Below are 24,754 nucleotides of genomic sequence, written 5' to 3'. Positions count from 1 at the left end.
ACTCAAACACTAGTTGACAAATTCAATAGGTCTGTTTTTAAGCAACACATCTGTTTGATCAGTCAGGTGTAATTTCACTTAGAAACAAAGAATGGAATCCTGATTAACAACTGAAGGTGCAAGACCTATAAAACCATGGTTTGCTCTATGAACCCAAATATCTAGGAAATCTGGGGGTGACCCTGGGGTGCCTGGCCTAGGAGTCAGGTGGATTCCAAGGCCAATCTTCATCAGATTTTAAGCTATCATCATGTGTAAGAAGTGCTCCCTCTTGATTTCATAACAGCTTTTCAAGGAGATACCAAAATACAATGGAACATGAACCAATTTTTTTGTAAGAAAAAGCCTGACTGGGCGGGGGGGGGGGGGGAATGCACATCTTAGAACAGAAGAAATTACTGCATTTCTTTTCTTGTCCCTTTTGTCTTCCTATTTGATTTTTCCATTTACTCCCTTCCCCTCCCCTGGTCTTTCCACTTCTCTTTTCTGATTTTTTTCCAAGCTTAGACCATAGATGACTAGATAAAAAATATTTTATTCTTAATGGTGCATCAGGCATCTCCTCTTGTGGGCTGGGAGGAGTCAGAACTCAGTGAAGCACACAGAGGAACACCCAGGAACTTCAGTCTGAGGAAAAACACGCAGGGGAACTTGATGCAACCCATCACGAGAGCATCACAACTCACAGGTGATGAACAAAGCCTCAGCAGAACGCAGGCAGGGTGAGGAGGGCTGTGTAGAGGGAGACTGCTGTAAACTGAGGGGGGTCTAGACAAAAGGGAGGTGAGTAGAATTGCCCATTTTTTTGGAGACAAGAATCAGACCAAATAAAGGCAGATGCAGACGAAAGCCTGTGGCACAGGATACGGGATCCAGGGGGCTAATCTGCCTAGCAACCACCAACTCAGCAGTAATACGGGACTATTCTCAGCATGTTTGTCTTACTTTAATCCTCATTACAGCTCAAGAAGGTAGGTTCTATCATTATCTTAATTTTGAAGGCCAGGAAGATGATGAAACTGCCTAAGGGCCACAATTTACAGGCTGATGATGGAGCCAGGATGCAAATGCAGGAAGTCTGACCCCGGGGCTATACTTTTAGTGTCTGTGCCTACTACTAGTGCACAGAGTATCCAAATGGGGAACACTAAGGAGATCAAATGCGGCTAGGGCTCTACTGCGTAGGAGGTGGAAGAAGGGACAAAAAAGGAGAAGCACCAGAGATGTATGAAGAAAGTCAACAAAGTATTGTCTCACACAGACACACACGAAGAATAAGAAAGCATTTTCACAAAACCCATCCCAGCCTGTTGGCCCTCAGGAAACCATTCCACAACTTTATTTAGTCCAACTGGTCAGTATTTCTATCTTCTTTACCTTAGCTAAACAATCTAGTGAGCAATTTTTTTTATGCACTGTGATAGTTGTAAAAAGAAATGGAAAGTGGTATCAGCCCTTAAAGCATATAACAATAGTAACAGAAGAAGATGGGTTAGTAGGGAGCAGAAGCACAGGAGGTTTCTGCATTTATTTCCCAAAGTGAGAGTGCTGTATGCGTGCACACATGTTATCATCCCGTCACACGCTGACACGCACACACACACACACACACACACACACACACACACTCATGCACATTCTACAAGAGATAAAAAGCTACCTATGAAGAGCCAAAAACCACATACATGGAACCTAAAAACACTGTCAACGATTTCTGGCAGAGTTCTGCTCTGAACATACCTGCTTCTGGGTCCTGGTTGAAACGGCAGTACTTGGAGTTATCAAGCGAAGACAGGCACTGCTCAATGGGCACCCAAACATACGTCTCAGGACACAACAAATCAGAAGGTCTATACTGACCCTAAAGAGAAGTGAAGGAAAAAAAAAAAACCAAAAACACAGGCATTACAAACACAGTAACTTCCTGGTTACAAGGCTCCAGAGTTCTAGGAAAGGTTTTAATCACCAGTTTAAACAAAGTCAACCAGAAACAGCTTTCTTGTAAATACTAAGCGACTCTAGGAAATGCTTCCCCATCCCAAGAATGCACACTTGATTCAAAAGCTCTCTAAAAGTAATGCATCACTACTTGTGATGCCTGTATTGATCTGGAAGATTCGGGTTTCTACTTTCTTTTTGAAGAAATATTTAATATATGATTCTTGCTGAGCTGACTGCAGAGAATACCCAGTTTTGAAATCAAAGTGAAATGTCTTTCCACGTATGACAGCATTACAATTTACATCTGGAGCAAACTTCTTTTCCAAAATGGAATTTCAGGATGTTTTCATTTGTGGACTCAGTTGATAATACTCATTCCATGATGATGTATTAAAAAGTACTGTTTTGTCCAGAAACTTTCATGAACAATCTAAACTGGTAAATGTAAATTAAAAGAAGTTTAAAAATCATTACAGAAATTTTAGGTAAACTTCTATGATAATAATCCTCTCAAATTTCTTCAAAAATGCCATTTAGCAAAAATGATTTATATATTTATAACCCAATTATGTACTCCAAATCTAAAACGAAGACTATACACTAGATGCTGAAGAAAAAAGTCATTTGCCTACAGGTAATCTGGTAGACAATCAACAGGGGATGGCACAAATTACGGGAAATCATTCAGTGAAAATTTTCAGAAGCATCAAAGTTAATTAAAATTCCAAATATCTCTTCTTTAAATTTCTGAAATTCAAAATTCATTATGGAGGTTAAAATCCAGTAGTATTTTCCAACTCTCTTTAGTACAACCCATAGTAAGAAGTACACTTTACATCACCACCTAGCAAACATATATGCAAATAAAGAACCAGAAACAAACCTGTTACACAGAATGCTTCCCCGTGTTATGTAATCTTTTGCTTCCTATCCTACTCCATTTCAGTTTTCAATGATGCTCTTGAACCATAAATACTGCTTTTACAAACAGCAAGTGGGTCACAACCTCAGAGTTTGAAAAACACGTTCCAGCACAAAACCCTCTACCAAGAGTACTGCTGATAGAGACCCAGCACTGTTACATACCTTTTGATCAGACAGGCCCTTTAAAACCTGCTGCTTTGTGCAGGTCACTGTATGAAGCCTCACTCAGATATACAAGGAACACCACACCCTCCCAGCACTCGGAGCATCCAGAAGGCCACAAGTGAACGGCGGAGAGCATAACTGAAGAAAGCGTATGCGAACCAGCTCCTGCCGGAGGGGCTGGGAGACAGGTCAAGGGGGATGAGGAGTTTTACTGGGGATTTAACAGATGACTGGAGTTAAGTCTAGGGCAGGATGAAAAGGAATGAGAATAATCTAGATGAAGGGAACAAGATAAACGAGGACAGAGAGTGGGGCCTGGTATGAGATCACCCCGAGGAACAGGAAATAGGGTACTGCAGAAATGGAAAGGAAGGTTGGGACAGATTCCGTGAGGCCTCAAAATCCATGTTTCGGGCTATATTCTAGATGAAATGGGAATGCTTGCTGGCTAAGACAGAGAGCATGACCGGAGGGAGACTAGAACTCGGGTGCCTGACCCTGACCTGCCCAGACAGTTCATGGCATTGCTGACGCCTGGCGACCCTGGAGCAGGAAAGGCCATCCATAAGGGGCAGCTCCAGGTGGTCCACGTACTCATCCAACATGAAAATTCCTAACACAGGATTCTTTATAGATGAATTCATAATTAGTAGGTGCAATAAAGCCCGATATTCAATGATATCTATCTTATCAAAAGCAATGTCATTCTATCCATTAATTCAGAAATTGTTTTACTGGTGGGAAGTGGCAGCATGATGTGCTGCTGACCCTGTTGACAAATGTGAAAAACCAGCAGTCTAAAGCAATGGGTCTAAATCTTCTTTATTTTCGTTTTGGGTTATAGAGCATTTGGAAATCTGCTGAGGGGAAAAAAGCTAAGCATTAAAGCTGAAGATATAAAACTTCTACAGAGAAAAAAAGGAGTAAATTTTCTTCACCCTGGAGTATAAAAATATTTATTAGTGCACAAAAAAGCATTAACCATAACAAAAAAAAACAACAAACAACTGATGAACTGGACTTCATGAAAATTATATACTGTACTCAAAAAACTCTTAAGAAAATAAATAGGCAAGCCAAAGACTATGAGAAAATATTAACAAAACATATACTGGAAAACAGATTTGTATCCAAAACACATAAAAAAAAACTTAACAACTCAAGTATAAAAAAATCCATTTTTAAAAAAAAGGCACCAAATATAGATGAATGCCTAATAAGCACCTGAAAATATATTCAGCATCAGTTACCAGAAATGCCAATTAAAACCGTAACATATCACTGCACGCCCACCAGAATGGCTAACATTAAAAAGACCGAGTAACAAGTTCTGGCAAGGATTTGGACTATGTAGAACATGGATACTGCAGATTTAAAATGGTTATAACCATTTGGGAAAATATATTCTTGGACATTTATCATTTGTGAATAATGTCTAGGATAAATTCCTTGAATTGAAATTGATGCATGTCAGGGTTTTTATGTTTTATAGCACAAAACTATTTTCCATAGAAGTTGTGCCATTTTACATTTCCATTAGCAACATATGGACACAAGTGTTCATTTCCCCACATCCTTACCAACACAGTGTACAATCGAAACTTTCAGTCTCTGCCAATCTGAGAAATGGCATTTCATTGTGGTTTTAATTTGCATCACAAAGCTTTCCATATGTTTAAAGCAATTTGTATTTCCTTTCCCATAATGTTGGCCCACTCTGTTGTTAGATTTCCGACCTTATTATTTGAAAAACTTTATATATTAAGGAAATTCATCCTTAGTTTGCAAAACATGTTTTACTTTTCTAGTTTATGGGACTTTTGACTATGCCATTTTCTTTCACCAGGTGGAAATCTGGTAAGTGGTCAAACTCATCATTTTTAAAAATGGTGTCTGAGGTTTTGCAATGTAATTTTTAAAAGTCACTATCACTCAAATATTATAAAAACATTCATGTTTTTTTCCTAGTACTTTTATGGTTTCATAATTTTACATTTACACTTATGCTCCATCTGGAATTTATTTTGGTGTAAGGTATAAGAAAAGGATCTAACCTAATATCTTTCAGATGTTTACCAAGTGGCCTCAATATCATTTTAGGACTGTGGTTTCCCCCGCTGATTTAAATGTCTTTCTGATAACTTACTAAATTTCCATATACATTTAGATCTCTTTCAGCACTTTCTATTTATTTTGATATACTGACCTGTTTATTCATGTGCCAGTGCCACACGGTTTTAACTATTAAAGCTTGATATTATATTTTAATATCTAGTTGATCTAACCATCCCACCATCATTGCTCTTCATTTGCAGAATTTTCTGGCTCTTCCAGCTTAATTTTTCTAAAATTCTGTACTTGGGGGTTATCTGGCTGGCTCAGTTAGTATGCAACTTTGATCTCAGGGCTGTGAGTTCAAGCCCCAGGATGGGTACAGAGATTACGTAAATAAAATCTTAAAAAATAAAATAAAATTCTGTACTTAATACAAAAATGCTACCATTATGAACAAGGAAACAGTAATAAAAATGTTATGGTATATTTTGTCTATTGTGATGGCAGGACATAAAAGCAGAGAATCCCAAAAACGTTAGTAAAAAGAAAATATACGTATCATCTTAAGTTAAAAAAAAAAAAAACACCAAAACATACAAATGACACCATTTTCGAATTTAAGGTAGAACTGAATGATGACTGGCTAAGTTCAAATGTTGGGGGGGGCGGGGCAGGGGGAGGCACTCAGGCATCACCTTAGAAGTCTTTAAAGGTGGGCGCCTGGGTGGCTCAGTTGTTAAGTGTCTGCCTTTGGCTGAGGTCATGATCCCAAGGTCCTGGGATCGAGCCCCACATCGGGCTCCCTGCTCAGTGGGAGGCCTGCTTCTCCCTCTCCCACTCCCCCTGCTTGTGTTCCTGCTCTCGCTGTGTCTCTCTCTGTCAAATAAATAAAATCTTAAAAAAAAAAAAGAAGTCTTTAAAGGTTAAAACAGACAAATTCCATGCAGCTATGCAGATTCATACACAGACACCTGCACCTAGTGCCTGGATTTAACAATGACGCTGACATTCAAAAATATTGTCAATGAACACGAAATGAATCTTCACTATGCAGACGCTAGCTGCTGAGAATTAAACGATGAACAAATAAATGCATGCCTCTAGATAACTCAAAATCTACTGGCAGTAACAGACTTGGACAAAGATGAAATGAACATGAGAACACAGCAAGGGGGCGCTCCTGGGGGGCTCAGTCGGTTAAGCATCCAACTCCCGATGTCGGCTCAGGTCATGATCTCAGGGTCATGACATCAAGCCCCGCACTGGGCTCATGTGCTGGGTGTGGAGCCTGCTTGAGATTCTCTCTCCCTCTACCCCTCCCCTTCCTCCCTCCCTCAGTCCCTCTCTCTGAAAAACAAGAAAAAAGAAAAAGAATGTAGCAAGTATAATTGTGTAGTGGTTCAAAGTTCCTAAATTTTCACAACATTCTTTTTAGGTAGTACTTGTTCATAATAGTGGGTCAGAGATTTTCTTTCTGACTCTTTAAGCACACTTCATTTATTTCACTGAAAAGTCACAAATGTATACATGTTATCTTCTGCTCATCAACCAAAATCAAGTTCTGAAGATTAGGTTAAAACATTTTCTCCAAACTACAGGCTAATCTCAGTGCTTCATTTCAAATATTCTCTCAAACCACCAAAGAATACAAAGGGTTTTATGAAATAAAACCACTCTGAAATGTTATGCTTTCTAACATTTCTAACATTAGCTGGTTGAGCGTTAAGAGACCAAAGTGCTTACAACTCAATTTAAAGTTGCCACCACACAAATGAAAAACACAGGGGCTTAAAATCTACCCTGCCTTTGCAGCCAATGTAAGAAAATGAGAAATGTCTGTGTTAAGAATGTAATTACTTAAGGATTTGGACATACTTTCCCATAGTCAGAAGAAAAAATATTTAATCAACCTCTAAGTACATTCATTCATACTGGAACAATGAGATAAAAGCAGATTAATTCTTTGTAAATAAGAAAATCAGAGTTACCAGATTTCTCAAGTACTCAAAATTTTGAAAATGTAATTGGTCTGACAGGGCTTATCTCACAATTTTTTGAGCATTTTTGCAACTGGATCCACAATTTTAGAAGATGAGCTCGACTCACCACACACCATCGCAAAACCACCACCCAACAAGGACAGCACCAAATGAAATGCTACTAAGCAAAGGCACCTATTTCAAGGGGGAGCTCTGGGGGAGAATGATGCAGTTCAAGATTAAGAAGCTTGGGAAAGGTAAAAGTGATCTTCTAAAAAGCCTAAAATTAGAAGAGGGAATGCCTATTCCTCATTATTAATTACATGTTTCTGGGAAGGGATAACCACTCCATTCAAAGTCCTCAAAGGGAAGTAAGTTCAGCAACCTCTGTGATCTACAGCTTCACCAACTGTTTTAAGTTCTTTAGCTATTTACAAACTGTTCTGGACTGGAAAACAAGAGGAAAAACAAAAAACAAGCTAAGTGACTCTATATTTTCAGTTGTCAAGGAAGAGTGAATGTTTTGCTCAGAGTGCTCAGCAGTATTCAGTATTCAATTCAATGATTTTATTCCTGATTTCATTTTGTTTAAAGAAAACCACTTAGACTACTTGTAAAACCCAAATTATACTTACACCCCCAAGAAAAAAGAGAAAAAATTAAAATATGGTCATATTTCCGTCAACTTGACTAGGTTGTCATAGACTGAAATTCAAGGAAATTCCAAAGTTAAATCTAAAGCAGTAGGGGAAAAAAACTAGCTAGATACATTTCCTGCTCTATTTCTATAAAAATAACTGCTTCTTCTGGAAGAGGAGATCATACAACTTTGGTTTTTGGTCAATGGAATGAACAGGCATTCCTTTCACTTGCATGCTTTAGACCATAATTTGAAGAACATTATCATATTGATCTAATTTTCTACCCTTTAAAAGCATCACAAAATAAACTGTATGGAGATTAGCTTACTTTAGCAAAAAATATTAATCAAACTTCAACCTAAAAATTAATTCATTTTGATAACCAGATGTTAAAAACATGGTTGCTTTCATTTCTTACCAAATAAAAGTGACACAGGTATATAAAGTGCATATAAAATGGGGTAAGTATCTGGAAAAATTTGATTTCACAATCATTAACAATTTCAGCAAGGATACTTTAAAACAGATCAACACGGGCGCCTGGGTGGCTCAGTCAGTTGAGCGACTGCCTTCGGCTCAGGTCATGATCCTGGAGTCCCGGGATCGAGTCCCGCATCGGGCTCCCTGCTTGGCGGGGAGTCTGCTTCTCCCTCTGACCCTCTTCCCTCTCGTGCTCTCTGTCTCCCATTCTCTCTCTCTCAGATAAATAAATAAAATCTTTAAAAAAAAATAAAATAAAATAGATCAACACTAGTTAGAAACCTGGATCTTTGAAGGCAAAAGCAACATTAAGTAGATGGAGGAAGGGCAAAATATGGTTCTAGCAAGCCCCCCAGAATCAATCTTTTTTTGTAATTTTTTTTGAGATGCAATTCACATACCATAAAATTCACCTTTTTAAAGTGTACAATTCCATTGTGTTTAGGATATTGTGCAAGGTTACCTTATCAACAGGACTCCCTAATTCCAAAATATTTTTATCATTCTAAAACAAAAAAGCCCTGTACCCATTAGCAGCCACCTCCCATGCCCTCTCCCCGCAAGCCGCTGACAACCATTACATCTACTGGCAATCCGTTTTAAAATGGAGTATTTGCTTACTTCCTATTAGAGGCAGAGTAAAGCCCAAAGCCACAACACAGCCTACAAGGCCCTAGTGACGTGGCCCATGTTACCTTTCTAGCTTGTCTTCTAGGACTTTTTCCCTCCTCCCTTCTTCCACCCTGGCCACACTGGCTTCCTTGTTGCTGCTGGAACACGTCAAGCCTGCTCCCCGCTCAGGGCTGCTGTCTTCTCCTGGTCTTACAGATACTGCCGTGACTGCCACCCACGTCCAGGTTTTGCATAAACGTCACCCCAACAAAGCCCACCTGTCCCACTACTACTTTTCTTCCATAGGACTTGCCACCTTCTAACACTCTTGTTAATTTATTTATTTATTAGATCTGTAGGAAACTCCTTGCTAGAACGCAGGGTCAGGAGTTTTAGTCTGATTTGCTCACTGACCTATCCCAAACCCACTCCGTAAATACTGGCGAGATGAACAAACAGTGAATGCAGGACGCTGGGCCCACACCTCTGCCACTTCCCTCTCTAAACACAGGGGAGGCCACTTTCATGCACTCGTCCTGCACATTCACACGGCACACAGCGAGCGACAGTGTTTGCTGAACTTGCACTTAGGATGCAGCTCTACTGCATTTTCACTGCATCGAGACAGTGCCCAGCCTTCAGGAATGCTGTGAATTATCACTGAAGACTCAAAGTACGTGATCACCAGAGGATCCAGAAGAGTTACTGAAATTAAAAAGGAGGTTCTCATACTCAAGGTTAGAAACTACTAGTTCATGTCAATTTAGTTTTTTTCCCCCTCAAAGCTAAAAATATTCCTTATTTCACTGGCATACACTTTCTTTCAAAGAAATACGTAGCTTTTCAAATTAAGTTTCATTTTAGAAAAGGAGGGGGAAACATGACTTGAGAAAAGGCCTCCTCATCTATTCAGGGTCCAGCAGTTATCACTCCGGTGATGACAAGAACAAAGACAACGAGCTCTCCCAGCATTTAAGAACACAGTCTTCATGGGGCGCCTGGGTGGCTCAGCTGGTTAAGCGTCTCACTGTGGCTCAGGTCATGATCCCGAGGTCCTGGGATAGAGCCCCACCTTGGGCTCCCCACTCAGCGGGGAGTCTGCTTCTCTCTCTGCCTCTTTCCCCTCCCCCTGCTGTGCTCTTGCTCCCTCAAATAAATAAATAAAATCTTAAAAAAAATAAAAAAAGAACACAGTCTTCATGATGATTCTGTATCTCACAGGAGCTCAATCTCAGAATAAATGACTGAAGTAATGAAAACAGACACTTTCTACTGTGCAGATGAAACAGTAAGATCATGTAATGGTAGTGATCTAATGTGATGGTTCTGGTAATGAACTCAGAACTAGACTCCGGATTCCCATTCTCTTTCTATACCTCAATTTTAAAATATTCGCAATTTTTAAAAGGATTTTCAAAATAAGTTCCAAAAATCTTAAAAATCACAACTCAGTTCAATACGCACACACTCTGCTCATCATCAAGGATGAAAGGATGGAATGAGCCTCATGGTGCACTTGTGAGCCGTTGGGAAAATGTGTTCCAGTAACTTTTATAGCCGGGGGTAAATGCAGGGGGGTAGGCACAAGGTCCCGTGGAAACACAAAAGAGCTGCAACATGGCTGTGATACTTGAGAGAACAACAAGGACTATAAACAAGCTGCTGGTCAAACACAAGGATGAGACAACCAGCTTCCTCTGGAGACTCCTCAGAAGAGGTCCCTTCCGTATCATGTCAAAGTCTGAGAAGCACATTTCCATGTTTGGAAAAAAAGTTAGGCAGTTACCAAAAGTACAAACAGATCCAAGACCTACATGGCCGTCTCCCTCCTGAGCTCCCAAATACATATCCGTCATAATTTTACCAAATAGGAAATGAAATGGAAAACAACCATTTCAGCTCCACCGATTAGTATGTGGTCCTATGTCTGTGGTTTGTGGATGCTTCAAAAATAAATGTCTCTTCAGCTTTACATTCAAAATGTTAGGTTAAAGACTAACTCCATCTTTTCTCTGAACAAGTGCCGATTTCCATAAATTCAAATTTATTACCAGCATTTATCTTTCTTCTTAATACAGAATGACATATTCGAAGTAACTTTCAAGTTCATGAATGGACCCTACTGTAACTTGGTATTATCTGGAGAAATATTATGAAATCGACAATTTCAAAATTACATTCTGGTTTTCTTTTATATTATTACATCTTCTTAGATTCCTAAAGAAGCACTTCTTAAAATTGAATGTACAACTGATCAAAAATAAAAGCTTATTACTAACCACCCCTTTCTAAATAAATGCACAGTATTAAAAGGTCTATTCTTTGATTATAGCAAATCCAGAAATACATGATTTTACTAAAGGCCTCCAACATCATTTTTTAAAAGCCTTTTTTTGGCCTTTATAAGAAAACATATGAACTCATACACATTCAGGACTACAAAAGTTTGCAAATCTGACATATAAGAATTCTCTTTGAATATTACATTTGTCTTTGTATGAGTTTAAACAACATGCAAATGAGAAGTTATTTCTTTAATTAAAGTTAAAGGATCTGAGACTTTTTTTCTCAGAAAAAAAATCAGAGAAAAGTAAAGAAATGCTTTCATATGATATTCACCCAAGTTAGCATTCTTGGCTTTTAATTGGAAACATCTGGGGATGGGCTTGGCAGATTGCAATAAAATTGAAGTTACCAATTCACACCCTGCCATTTTGAGGGTATTTTGTTTTTACAGTTTTCAAATTAAAACCAAACAGACTTTCCTTTGAACTCTGGTCCTGAAGCAAAGATCTTTATGAGATTTCACTCTCAAGAATACTTTATAAATATTTTGAAAAACACGAAGGATTTCACGAGTATTTGAGGAGAGGATAAACCAGCAGAGTTTATTTTAAAAGTTCAAGTTAAATTAAAATGTAAGAACACTAAAAAGACAGTATTATTTAAATACACACACCCAAACACACACACACACACACACACACACACACACACACACACACACACACAGAGTAAACCCCAGTAGCACTGAACAAAGAAGAAAGATTTACCATGTAAGTCTTTTTATCAGGTAAAGTTGATATCAGTATCCCACTTTTCTATGATAAACCTATTGATTTTACTAAAACCAATTGCTTAAAGAGAAGCTCTAATACTACATAAACAAAAATAGTTCAAAATAATCCACTAGAGTGGGTTGTACCTCCAGAGAAAGCAAGAACAAGGGCTTATTAAAGCCAGTCTTTTCCCTGAAAGACAACACCAATGCAATCCCATCCACAAAGTACTACAGCAGACCCCGTGCTCCCTGATTTCATTACATAAACAGAGATTGACTTTATCAGTCCCCAAGAGAGTGCTTGAGAAGTAACTCTAGCTGCTCTGTTTTCAGAAACTTGTGTTTGGATTGTGCCACGCTCAGTTGGCGAGGTGAGCAGAGACCAGTGAAGACAAAGGGCCTAAACATCTGAATCCATTTGTGTTCCCCAAATTCTGAAAGCCAACAGATGTATTCCATGTGCTGCTAGGCTAAGCTTTGAAAATTTAAAAATACATATTTTTTCCACCGACAAACAGAAAGTGATGGTATTCTGTGTTTCTTTAATTAAAATCCAAGGGTTTGCAAAGGCTCCGGGACTTACTTTAAAGCTTCCTTAAGACTGGGCTATTTATTTTACTATTAGCAAATAATAGAGAATAAAGATTCTAATTCAGTTTTAATCACAATCTTTGCTTTTATTTTGGAAACCCTGGGTTAATCTCCTTTCTTCTAGAAAATACAAAGAAAGCTTGTGAAGAAAAGATTCAGGGAGTCAACTTACAGCCCAAATTTAATTTCAAACTGAAGGGTCATAAGTTGAAAAGGATGAAGGAAAAAAAGAGAATGAAAGATGAAGACAAAGAAAATAAGAGAAAATGAAAAGGTAAAACCCAAAGCTGCTTTAACTTCTGTTAAAGATTAGATATTCATATAAATATTTGTGTGTGTGTATATTAAATCTGGCCTTCCCCATACTAGGAAGAAGTATCAGGTTAGGTGTTGGCTTTGTCAAGTCTGAGACTACTGCTTGAGAAGCGGCAGGGAGAGTCACTGGTTCTGCCCCTGCCCGAGGCGGAGCTGTCCCCACCTGGACCACAGCAACGGGCGGACTCAGAGTCTGCACTGAATCCATCCATCCTCCTGCTGCCAATAGGGAGAACGGACTACTATGTCAACGCTCCACTTAAAAGCCCTTACTGGCTCTCCAATAGCTATAGTAAAGGAGGATAATCCCTTTTTATAAAGTAAAAACAACAACAACAACAACAACAGAAACCCAAAAGCCAAAACACCCATAGGCCTTTATAAGATACTGTTGTGATTTTAGTTACAGCTGATGAGAAATTACCTAAGATCAAAAGCAGTACAAATTCATGAATGCTTTTAAATGAGTTTGGATATTACTAATGACAACAGAACCTATATATGTTTGCACAATAATACTATACTCACATATTTATTAGTCTGCATCCACTACGCGTCTAAACTCACAGACTTCTTGCGCCCTCGTTTAGACAGATGGTACACCTGGAGTGCACGACACAAGATCTGCTGTCAGCCTACTCTCTTTCCCAGGCTCACTCACCCCTGGGCACGCACATCTAGGCACCAGGCTAACTACTCACTTGGGTCTAAATGCCTCCTGTGGATCTAAATGCTGCCTCTCTGTCTCCCAAGGTCTCCTCAGACTCTGCTTCCCTCACCATCAGCTGCTCTCATCCCCTGCTCTCTCTTTCCTGCAAGTCAACGGGTAATTATTAAATGCCTACCATCTGCCAGGCTCTATGCTAAGGTCCTGGGAACACCATGATGATAATAACTCGCCAGTTTCAGTTCTCAGGGACCTTCCAGTCTAGAAAGGGAGGTGGCTTTAAGAAAATAATCATACAGAATTTATGTATCATTACAAAGTGTGGCAAATACTATGAAGAGAAAGCACATCAGATAGTACAATAGGGAGACCTAATTTAGATTGGGAGACTCAGGGTTGGTGTCTTTAGTGGATATCTGGGTTTCTATAGAAGTCTTTTCTAGAAATTGATACAATCTTTTGGAGCTGTCTGTTTACACACTATTTCTCTCTTACTTCTGCAGTTCCTCACACCCCCTTCCCTAGTCTCAACCTGGAAGTTTCCAGAGAGCGGGGAGTATATCATTTCTTTGCATTCCTTGTGCTTAGGCAGAATTCCTTATATGAACTGAGTTTTCAATAAATACTTATGGAATATTCAATTAAACTTAATGTGTGAAATTGTATTTCTTAAAAATAGACAATCAGATAATTTTACCATTTTTTTAAAGATTTTATTTATTTATTTGAGAGAGGGAGAACACAAGCAGGGGGAGGGGCAGAGGGAGAAGGAAAGGGAGAAGCAGACGCCCCGATGAGCAGGGAGCCTGACTTGGGGCTCAATCCCAGGAACCCGGGAGCATGACTTGAGCCGAAGTCAGACACTTAACGACTGAACCACCCAGGCACCCCTAATCAGATAATTTTAAAACTAGAAGGGCTATAGACCACCCTAGTTAGTATCCAGTTTCATTTTAATATTTAAAAAGTGAATGGGGACAGAAAAGTTAAGTGACTTAAGGCCAATTTTACTGGTAAAGCCAAGATCAGAAGCTCAATCTCAGTATTTTCTGTTAAAATTCCCGAGCTAAAACCAGACCTAAGTATGAACACCTAAAGCGTGTCAGCAACATCCTATGTTCCCGTTTATGAAACTGTGCCTAATTAGAATCATTTAGGACCTGGACCCATTAGAAACATATAACTGGCTTTATTTTTCAACATTCTTTTTTAAGTTGATATGCCCTGAGTCAAACGGATGCTAAAAGCAGTTCATGACAAATACACAGCTTTAATAAAGTCAGTAAGCTGTATCTGATTGATCATGTCTCTAACTGAAGCTATTATTTTTTTTCCAGTAAACATTTTTCAATGCCTGAAAACCTTAATCGTTAAAGTCTGTTTAATTACACCCCAGAGGGAAATAAGAAGTTAGCTATAACCTCATATTTATCCCAAGGGTGTGATCTTCAGTAATCATTCCTTTTTTTCTGCCTGATGGAAAATTCATCACAAATGACTTAAATGCTTCAAGTTTGAGGATAACCCTTCCCCTCTCAACTGTAGTGGTAGGAGTCCTGGTAGAATTTACATCCTATCCCCTTGGATGTCATCAGTATTCTGTGTCTCTGCCAGGAATGACTTGGTAAGAAGGTTCACATCACAGCTTTGTGAAGTGCCCACACTTCAGCAAGCTCAAAACATATTTGGTTGATATTTCTTCCTTTTCTAAATGACCAGTTCTCTAATTATGATGAACACAACCACTTTTAACTTAAACAGTTTTTCACAGGATGAGCAAATCAAGTCCAGTCACAGAATTTTAGATAAATTACTGTGAGTAATTTCTTCTGTTACAAACACCAAATAATCTCAGGTGACAACTTGAAAACCCTGACTTCTTCATTTCTTCTAAGACATTCAGCCTAAAATATCATACTGGTCCAAACTTAACCATGTTGTTAGAATAAAATTTAGAGTTATATAGCTCCCCAGGATCATGGTCATCACTGATGCCACTGTGAATGTTATAATTTTATCCATTTTTTAGCCCATTACAAAACCATATACGCACCAAACACAAAAATGTTTATGATAAGAGTTTTTCATATTTTTATGCATGGCCTGAAAGTGTTATTTAGAATTCAATTTTAAAATATATGCATAGAAAGGAAAAAGTGTTCAATGGCTAAACCATTAAAATTCTTCTTTAATGGCATCTATCTTTCACTTTACACAAAAAATACAGTATCCTAAAATTTTAAGGAGCCAATCATCGCCTTTCTATCAGTAACAGTTTGGTGAAATCAAAACAGCGTAATTATCTTGTCAGTTTACCATGTCAGAACTCTCTGGAAATAGTATAAATAAAATCAAAGCTAAAATCTACAACTTCTAGATGTGGGAAGGTATAGTTTTGACAAGTTACTATAAATTATGGTATCTGTATGGTTTTGAGCCTACAAGTGTGGAGCACTGAGGATGTTTGGAAGCTATCGATCTGCAGACGGGCTGTCGGCTTCTGGTGATGCAGCATCTGGGTAATACAACGTGGGACACAGCACAAACTCTAGCAATGATTCTTCTGTACCATTATGAGCTCCCAGGTCTAAAGGTATTTAACGTGTTTCAATCCACTGCAGTTATCCTTTCTGATGCTCAAATTGTCCATATTTTGGCCAGTGGGAGTCAATTTCAGTTGGCCCCTGAGAGCTTTTGATATAATCCTAGTAGTTAATGATAACACTTGCTAACTTCATTTCATCCTCACACGGATTGTTTATTAAAGGAGTTTTTACTATCCTCAAACTTCATGGTGTGTTTTGGAACTACAGATTTGAAAAGCTATCCCTAAATAAAGCTTCCATCCAATTATTTAACTTTAGTCTTGGGGTACAGTACAGTCTCTGAGCCTCGGAGCCTCCTTCCCATAACAGTATGAAGCACTTACAAGATGACTGCAAAGAACCACACAAGACAGAATTAAATGTAAGCTTTCCAAAGCACTTTTAGTAAAATACCCACCTTTAACTGAAACACATAAGAAAAATGTCTAAAAACTAAAATAAATGCACTGAGAACAAAAAGGAAACTAATTATATTTTCAGATCAAATTTGAATAAAAGAACTAAATAAACAAATGTTTAATTTTTTTCTCTCTATAACCAGAAGTCACTAATTTTTTGTAAAGATTGTGTCTATATATAAAATTAAGTAATGTTCCTATTACCAAAAATCATAATAATAACCTACTGCTTATTGAGTGGTACACGTACTACCTCATTAATCCTCACAACCATCCCATAAGGAACAGTGATTAGTATTCCCATTTTACAGACAGAGACACTGAAGCTTGGTCTGTACATATAATAAGGCATGAAACCAAGATGTCTTTGGAAACTTGATCTTAACTCTTTCTCCTGATGAAATGATAATTAATGTTTAAATTCTATAAGGGAATATATTTATAGTCCAACTTTCAACACTATTTCATCAAGAAAATGAATAAATACTTAAATTTTAAGGGTTTGTAAAAAACTGGAATTTTGGAATATGTTTTTAAAATCCTACTGTTCATAAGAAATTATAAAAAGGAAAAAGATTCTATCCCTGGGTAAAAGGTTGGGGGAACAGGAACGTCACAGTCTCTATGACCCCACAGATTACTCATAAACTGCAAAGGGGAAGCAGCAGCTTTGTGGGGTTGTGATACCCTGAGACGGACACTGCATCACGTTGGTGGTATCCTGCTTATAAAGTTTTACCTGAAGAAAATTATGAAGAAATAATCACAAATTCAAATTATGAGACACTGAACTCTTCAGAAATGTCAACGCTGTGAAAGAAGAAAAAAGCTGTTACAGTTCTAGATTAAACGATTCTTAAAAAAATCCATAAAGCGGGGCACCTGGGTGGCTCAGACGGTTAAGCGTCTGCCTTCAGCTCAGGTCATGATCCCAGAGTCCTGGGATCGAGCCCCGCATCGGGCTCTTGGTTCGGTGGGGAGCCCGCTTCTCCCTCTCTCTCTGCTCATTCTCTCTCTCTCTGTATCTCCGTGTCTCAAGTGAATAAATAAAATCTTAAAAAAAAAAAAGTTAAAAAAAAAATCCATAAAGCTAAATGAAATCTATAACCTTTGATAAGATTGAGGGAAAAATATAAAGGGTATTATTGAAATAACTGGGAAATTTGAATATTAATTCCATATTTGATTGTATTATTATAAGAATATTAAATTTCTTGAGCATGACCATGGTAAAGTTAAGTTATAAAGTTATAACTTTAAGTTATAAAGTTATAAAGTTAAGTATAAGAGTATCCTTGTTCTTAGAAGACCCATGTTGAAATGCTGAGGATGAAATGTCATGATCTCTGAAACTAACTTTAAAATCATTTAGCGGAAAAAATACACACACACACACACACACACACACACACACACACAAAATCACATATGTATACATATAATGAGATAAATGTGGCAAGATGTTGATAACTGGATGCTGTAGGTAAAGATGTATGGGTGTTTACTGTACTATTCTTTCAACTTTTCTGTAGGTTGGAAATTTTCAAAATTTGGCAGGGGGGAATCAGATTCAATAAATACATATTTCTCTCCACCAAGCATCTGTGCACACTCCCACAGTGCTCTCTCCCTTTCTTCTAGAACATACCACATTCGATCTGGCAGGAGAGTTTTACAAGTGTTTATTTTGTCTAAAACCTCCTTGCAGACAGGACCTACCTCATCAAGACCAGTAGAGTGACTTACTCACTAAAGGTCCTCCAAGTGCCTCATTCAAAGTGGGTCTAGTAAACGCGGGCTGAATTAAATATTTGTTTCTTCCACACTACCATGTAGGTGACAATAAATGGTTTTCAATAATACTAAAAAGGACTCACAACAGAAGTATTTCATGGCTGATAAACTATACTATATAATCCCTTAAACTTAGAATCATTTTAAAACTATTAAATATCTGAAAAGCTAAATTTAAAAAAAAGTACATAAAGGTAATCAAACAATCACCATTAACAGAAGTTTAGTCTATAAACCACTATGGAGTAACTCATGGTTATTACCTCATATAGTATAAGTTTACATTAATGTAGGTAAGAATCCATTTTAAAATTTGTATCCCAAGTTGGTAATATGTATTCTAGAGACACCAGGGTAATTTTATCATTGAACTTCACATCATAAATGGTCCTAATAATTGGGTTTTGTGATTGCAGGAGAATGGCTATTATGTGCTAGATGATGAAGATGATAGTGATGTTGATTTAGATGCATATACACTGACTTGATCAGTAGGGCCGTAAAACAGAAGTAGGTTAGTGCATAAAGTAGGGGTCAGCAAACCATGGCCATGGGCCCAAACTGGCCTGCTGCTCATTTACATATGGCCCACAACCTAAGAATGTTTTTTTTACATTTTTAATGGTTGAAAATAAATCAAAAGAAAAATAATACTTTATGACAGATGAAAATTATGACATTCGACTTTCAATGTCCATAAATAAAGTTTTACTAGAGCACAGCCAGCCATGCCCATTTGTTTAGGTGTTTTCTATGGCAGCTTTGGCTACAAAGGCAGACCATATGGTCTGTAAACCTAAAATATTTACTATCTGGCCCTTTATAGAATAAATACCAGAGACAGAAATTTCAAAATCCAGTAGACAATGAGGACCCATGGGTATGTTTATCTTGTGATATTCATGGGGTGCTACACTTTGGTGCACTTTTCTATATGTATAGTATGCCTCAATAAAAAGGCATCTTAAAGAAAAAAACCCTATTATAGTGAAGGGTATGGGTGTATGAAAGAGATAACATTCCCATGTTTCCAAAATTAAACATATGAAATAGTGACTATCAAAAGGTGCTGTCACAACCAAGGTTTGACCTGTGACAAAGAGTCCAGACTATGGATGGCCAAATACGGAAACTACAGAGATTAACCAGAGCAAGTCAGTTAAAGACAATTCCAGAAACTAAAAGCAGCCCAGGCAAGTAGACAGTAACAGCAGGACCCGACTCAAGCAACAGACAGACCGATGTAGTCTGGAGTTTAACAGCAAGACTCCAGAATCTAGGAGGACTGGAAGAGTGAGGTGAATTAATATGGTTTTGATTTAACACTTAAATGGCAACTATGGAAATATCCAAGCACAAAGCCACATCCAACTACTCTCCAATCTTACTCATATGCCAAGATTGAAGGCTTGTGAACTCTATGGCAATGCCAGGACAGAGTCACTGTTGCACTGCACACGGCCCAAGAGGAAAAAAAGCTAAAGAACGGGAAAAGAAAAAGAAAAAGAACAAAAATGGCAAAAGACAATGATCTATTTTCATATTGTTTGATGCATTCCTCATTTGTCCTGCCAGACTGTCCCCTTAAGGGAAATAAATTAAAAAAAAAAACTTTTATTTGCCTTATTACAAAGAGGGCTGACATCACTGAGTTATTCCATTTTTCTTATAATCCTCCCGAGAATTTGCAAACTAAGGCTGGGAAGTACTGAAGGAACAACAGTCACCTGTAGCAATTCAACTTGAAATTAAGATAAAAAGAAAAAGAAGAAGATAGCAGGAGGGGAAGAATGAAGGGGAGTAAGTCGGAGGGGGAGACGAACCATGAGAGACGATGGACTCTGAAAAACAAACTGAGGGTTCTCGAGGGGAGGAGGGTGGGGGGATGGGTTAGCCTGGTGATGGGTATTAAAGAGGGCACAATCTGAGTGGAGCACTGGGTGTTATGCACAAACAATGAATCAAAAATAACCACCAAGTTTGCACACACACTACCTCAAAAACCAATGATGTAATGTATGGTGATTAACATAACAATAAAAAATTTAAAAAAATAAAAAGAAATTAAGATAGCCACAAGGGATCATTACTACTGACTCCTAAAAGGTAGTACAAAACATACCAGTACCTAAACAGATCCAGGGAACAGCAGGAATGAGATTAACTTACACTTTATCAATTTATTGAAAGAACTACAGGCAATCAAGTCAAGTGCATTTTTAATGTAAAAGTTTGAGAGAAACAGAAAAATTAGACTAGAAAATCAACTGGCTTATATTTCCTGAAACAGAAAGTATTCCTTGTTACATTCCTATGTATGTTTATGAGTCTAATTTTAAGCAGCTTCTGGTATATGACATTCTCCCACTCTCCGTGGAAGAAAACTTCCCAAACGAATAGACACACAATACGGATGGATTCCTTATACTTGGCATGAATGTGCAGAAAAATTAATTCTGTGATAATGTCTCAAAAGGAAATACGCAAAAAGATGTTTGCCATGTATTATCTGTAACAAAAAGTGGAATGAACTTAAATGTACAGTGAGTAGCCCCGTAAATTATGGCACATTATTATAACATTTACAGTCACTTAAAATCAGGGGTAAACAAAAGATTTAAGAATAGGAAAATACTAGTGGGAAAAGGGTGGAAAAGAAAATTATATATATCATCTACTAACCATGAGGGAAAACATGAGGGAAAACATGAGGGAAAAAGAACCACATGCATATTTACTAAAGCCTAAGGAAAGACAGCAAAAATGTCAACAGTGATTAGCTCTGGGTGAGACAACTGCAGGCAATTTTTTATTTTTAATACTCTCTTTATTCCCTTTTCCACAAGAGGAATTATTTTTAAAATTAAAAAAAAAAAAGAAAGAAAATAATAAGAACAGAATGGGGGAACAGCAAATAGAAGGAAGCAGGAAATAATCATTTCAAGGAAGGTGACTCCAGAACTGCACCAGCTCCTCCACTCGGTCACCTTTATAATTCTCACAACCCCAGAAGTGGGAACAAATTCCACCAGTAAGGGGATCTGAGCTGTCTTTTCCAAAATATTTATTTTAATCGTGAAAGTTTAGCATGTCTGGACTTCACGCAAGTCTACAATATTAAATAAAATGCAAGAGCCCTTGCACCTCTTGCAGCTGGTAATCCAGAATATCATTTTCCCTTTCAAGTGAGAAGTGGAAGACACAGACAAGACACACACACACACGCGCACACGCACACGCACCCGTGGCCACCACTGAAACAGTGTCCAAGCACACCACCAAAAATAACCACCAAGTTTGCACACACAAATATATAATGACAACTATGTCACCTTCCACACTGTAAGACACACACCTGAGATTTTAAAGTAAAAATGAGAAAAATAGGCATGTCTTAGAGGAGCTGAGATACAGACTTATATGGCCAGTGATGACTCAGAGTGCTTTTAAAACCTACACGAGTCTTCACATTGGAAGTTTGCTACTAGGGAAGCAGCATAGCCCAGCACAGCCAGGCATGGCTTTAGCCTGTGTCGACCTGCATGCAAATTCTCCACCATTAACTGGCCGTCCGCCCTTCTGCCCTCTGTGTCCCAGGTTTCTTGTCTATAAAACGGTGAAAATGATAACACTTGTATCTGCGACTGCTGTGACAATTACCTGTGTGATTATACAACTGATTTATCAAATGCACCTGGCACACAGTCAGCAAGGTATTTTAAAGAATCACACAATATAGTCAACTTTAAAGTAAAAAAAAAAAAAAAAAGTTAAAAAAAGAACATGCATTATGTCAAGTACGTGTTAAGTGTATAACCACATCCGTTCATGCATCTCTGTGTACATGGTCGTGGTGGGGGAACGAAAGGGTAGCAGATGGAATAAAATGTGACCAATAAGTGAATCTGAGAGAAGGGTATACAGGTATTCATTGTATCATTTTTTTTTAAAGATTTTGTTTATTTATTTATGAGAGAAGGAGGCCGGTACCTGCGGTGTGCGTGAAAGTGAGAGGAGGGGCAGAGGGAGAAAGAATCTTAAGCAAACTCCCTGCTGAGTGTGGGGCCTGACACGGGGCTCGATCTCACAACCCTGACATCATGACCTAGGCAGAAATCATGAGCTGGACGCTCAACCGACTAAGCCACCCAGGCGCCCCTCTCTGTTATCACTTTTATTCTTGTACCTTTTCCTTCTGGAAGTTAGAAAATATTTCCAAATAAATAGCTAAATAAAAACAAATTCTACTATTTGACTATTAATTGTAATAATATGGAACTGAGCCCTCTGGTCTTACTATCTCCCTTAGAATACTACCTGAGGGCCATGGGCCACATCTGGAAATGGCAAGGTGTCCAAAGCAGAACTGAATTAACAAAATTGTGCATTCATGGCATGCTCAAAAAAAAAATTAAAAAACAAAAACAAAAACAAGTAAAACTGTTTGCCAGACTCTCATCTAAGACTCACCAATTCTACTAAACTGACCCCAACCAAGAATTTAACAAAGCCTTTAGGAATGAGTTTATTAGATTTAATCTGAATTAAAGCAATAAAAATACTTAGCATCTCCCTAGATCTTTCTTTCTAGGATTTTATAACCAAAAATATGAAAACCTTTTATCATTCTCACGTTTTCCCTTGTGAGCCAAGAGCAGTGCAACTACATGGGCCTGTACTAGAATACGGAACCTTGAATACAGAGAAGGCAGAAATTTCCCTTCTATGAACCTAATTCTAAATTCTTAACTAAAATATGTGCCTACAGTTAATGTGACTCCATGATAATATCAGAGGCACACAAGCACCCCCAGGATGTCCTTTGTAAGTTTTCCTCAGTTCACCCAAAACTAATGGGAAGAAAATTAAAAGGTAAGAGAAAATCAATAAATGATAAGAAAGAAGGGAAAAATGGATCCCCAAAAAGAAGGCCCTTATTTTTCTGAGTCTCCCCCTAGTGCTGCTGATTACCTGGCTCACCAAGGCGGTCTTGCAGCACTTTAAAACCTTTTCCACCTCAAAATTCAAAGAAATGCAGCTGGTTAGTTTGTAAATAAGTTATGCATTTCCTAATTTTCATTATGTCAACTTATTATTTTGTTGCCTAAGAATATTAACAGTGAAAAACAAAAAGAAAAATACACATTGGCGACTGTTTGATTTCCTACACAATGCCCTTTCCCCACCGCTTCAATCCTTCACCATAATTCAGTTTGAAAAGCAAGTTCAAAACTTCGCCTGGCTTAGCCACACATGCAGTAAGCAGCAACACACCCTGGAAAAATTACTGTTCAAACTAAGTCAAACTTGGTAGTTCCAGGTTAGAAAAGCAACTATCACATATCCTAGGAAAAACCGTAACTCATTAGCGCCACCTTGGTCTCACTTTTCATAGAGTTAGACCCAAAGAGTCCACATGGCCCTCTGTCTCTAATGGATCAAGGTCCTCTATCTTTGGTGACAACAAAGATCTGTTTGTCATCATTTTGTTTTTCAAGATTCTCAGGGGAAAAAACTCTCAACATTAGTAATGTTTCAATATTTTAAAACTTCAAATAGAATACCCTCTACCATCTGCTCACATTAATTTTTTATAAAGATTTTGTTTATTTATTCGACAGAGAGGGAACACAAGCAGGGGGAGCGGCAGGCAGAGGGAGAAGCAGGCTCCCCGATGAGCAGGGAGCCCGATGTGGGGCCCGATCCCAGGACCCCGGGACCATGACCTGAGCCCAGGGCAGACGCTTAACCGACTGAGCCACCCAGGCGCCCCTGCTCACACTAATTTTTAAGTCAATTTTTTTAAATGCAGACTTTATCTCACTAAATACCACACTGAGCCCAGCCACAAAAATCTGAACTCCCCATCACAATCCTAAGGACATCTTGGAAACAGGGGACAAAATGCTTCACTGAGGGGGAAAGACTAAAAACTATTCCTGAAATGGGTTTTATCTATCTATACAGAATAATTTACCAGCTCTTTCCCCTCTTATTCTCCATCTCTAACTTGGGTGGGCAAGTGCTTTATTTACATAAAACACACGCCTAGCAGGTACTGACCACAATACTGAGCACCCAAGGAACTAGCACAGCTGTTGGCCTCCCTAAAGCACCCATGCTGCCGGTAGACAAGTTTATTAGTTTGGTTCTTGGCCTTGAAGAAACAAAGAAATTCATTTGGATGATCCAGTCAGTGGCTGGTACTAATGGTGTAGGGGAACACAACATTTTAGGGAGGCACATCAGAAACTGAGGGCAGAAATATTACCCATGTGGGGTCAGGCTCCAGAGAATGCCAGGCTGTCCAGGAAGAGGAGGAGATCCAGGCCAGATGAAGGCCCCATGGATAACAGGTCATAATTCAAGAACTGGCAAGCAGGTCTAAAAAGAGGTTATCAGGTCCGCTCAGCAGCAGGCGGCCCCAATCTGTGTTTTTATCGGCTATTGGCTGACTCTGCTTCTGCTCCCCCTAATCTCACTGCCCTCTCATTTTGATATCTGTTGATTCACAGACCCCTCTGA

General features: G+C 38.4%; 1 protein-coding gene across 11 annotated transcripts in view; it reads right to left on the bottom strand.

Annotated features, from left to right (window-relative positions):
* ATE1 (arginyltransferase 1) overlaps nucleotides 1-24,754 on the bottom strand; it is a 179,730-nt gene that overhangs the window by 48,345 nt on the left and 106,631 nt on the right. For all 11 annotated transcript variants that reach the window (XM_088019774.1, XM_088019773.1, XM_028121756.2 and 8 more), the window contains one exon: nucleotides 1,741-1,861. In XM_088019774.1, coding sequence (XP_087875900.1) covers nucleotides 1,741-1,861 — 121 coding nt within the window. The remainder of the gene's footprint in view (nucleotides 1-1,740; nucleotides 1,862-24,754) is intronic.

This window comes from Eumetopias jubatus, unplaced genomic scaffold (assembly GCF_037043125.1).
Source record: "Eumetopias jubatus isolate StellerSeaLion01/CBP00866 unplaced genomic scaffold, mEumJub1_p1.0 scaffold_17, whole genome shotgun sequence".
In the NCBI taxonomy this organism is placed as follows: domain Eukaryota; kingdom Metazoa; phylum Chordata; class Mammalia; order Carnivora; family Otariidae; genus Eumetopias; species Eumetopias jubatus.
Note: the sequence above shows the minus strand (reverse complement) of the source record. Positions and strands in the feature narration are given on the sequence as shown.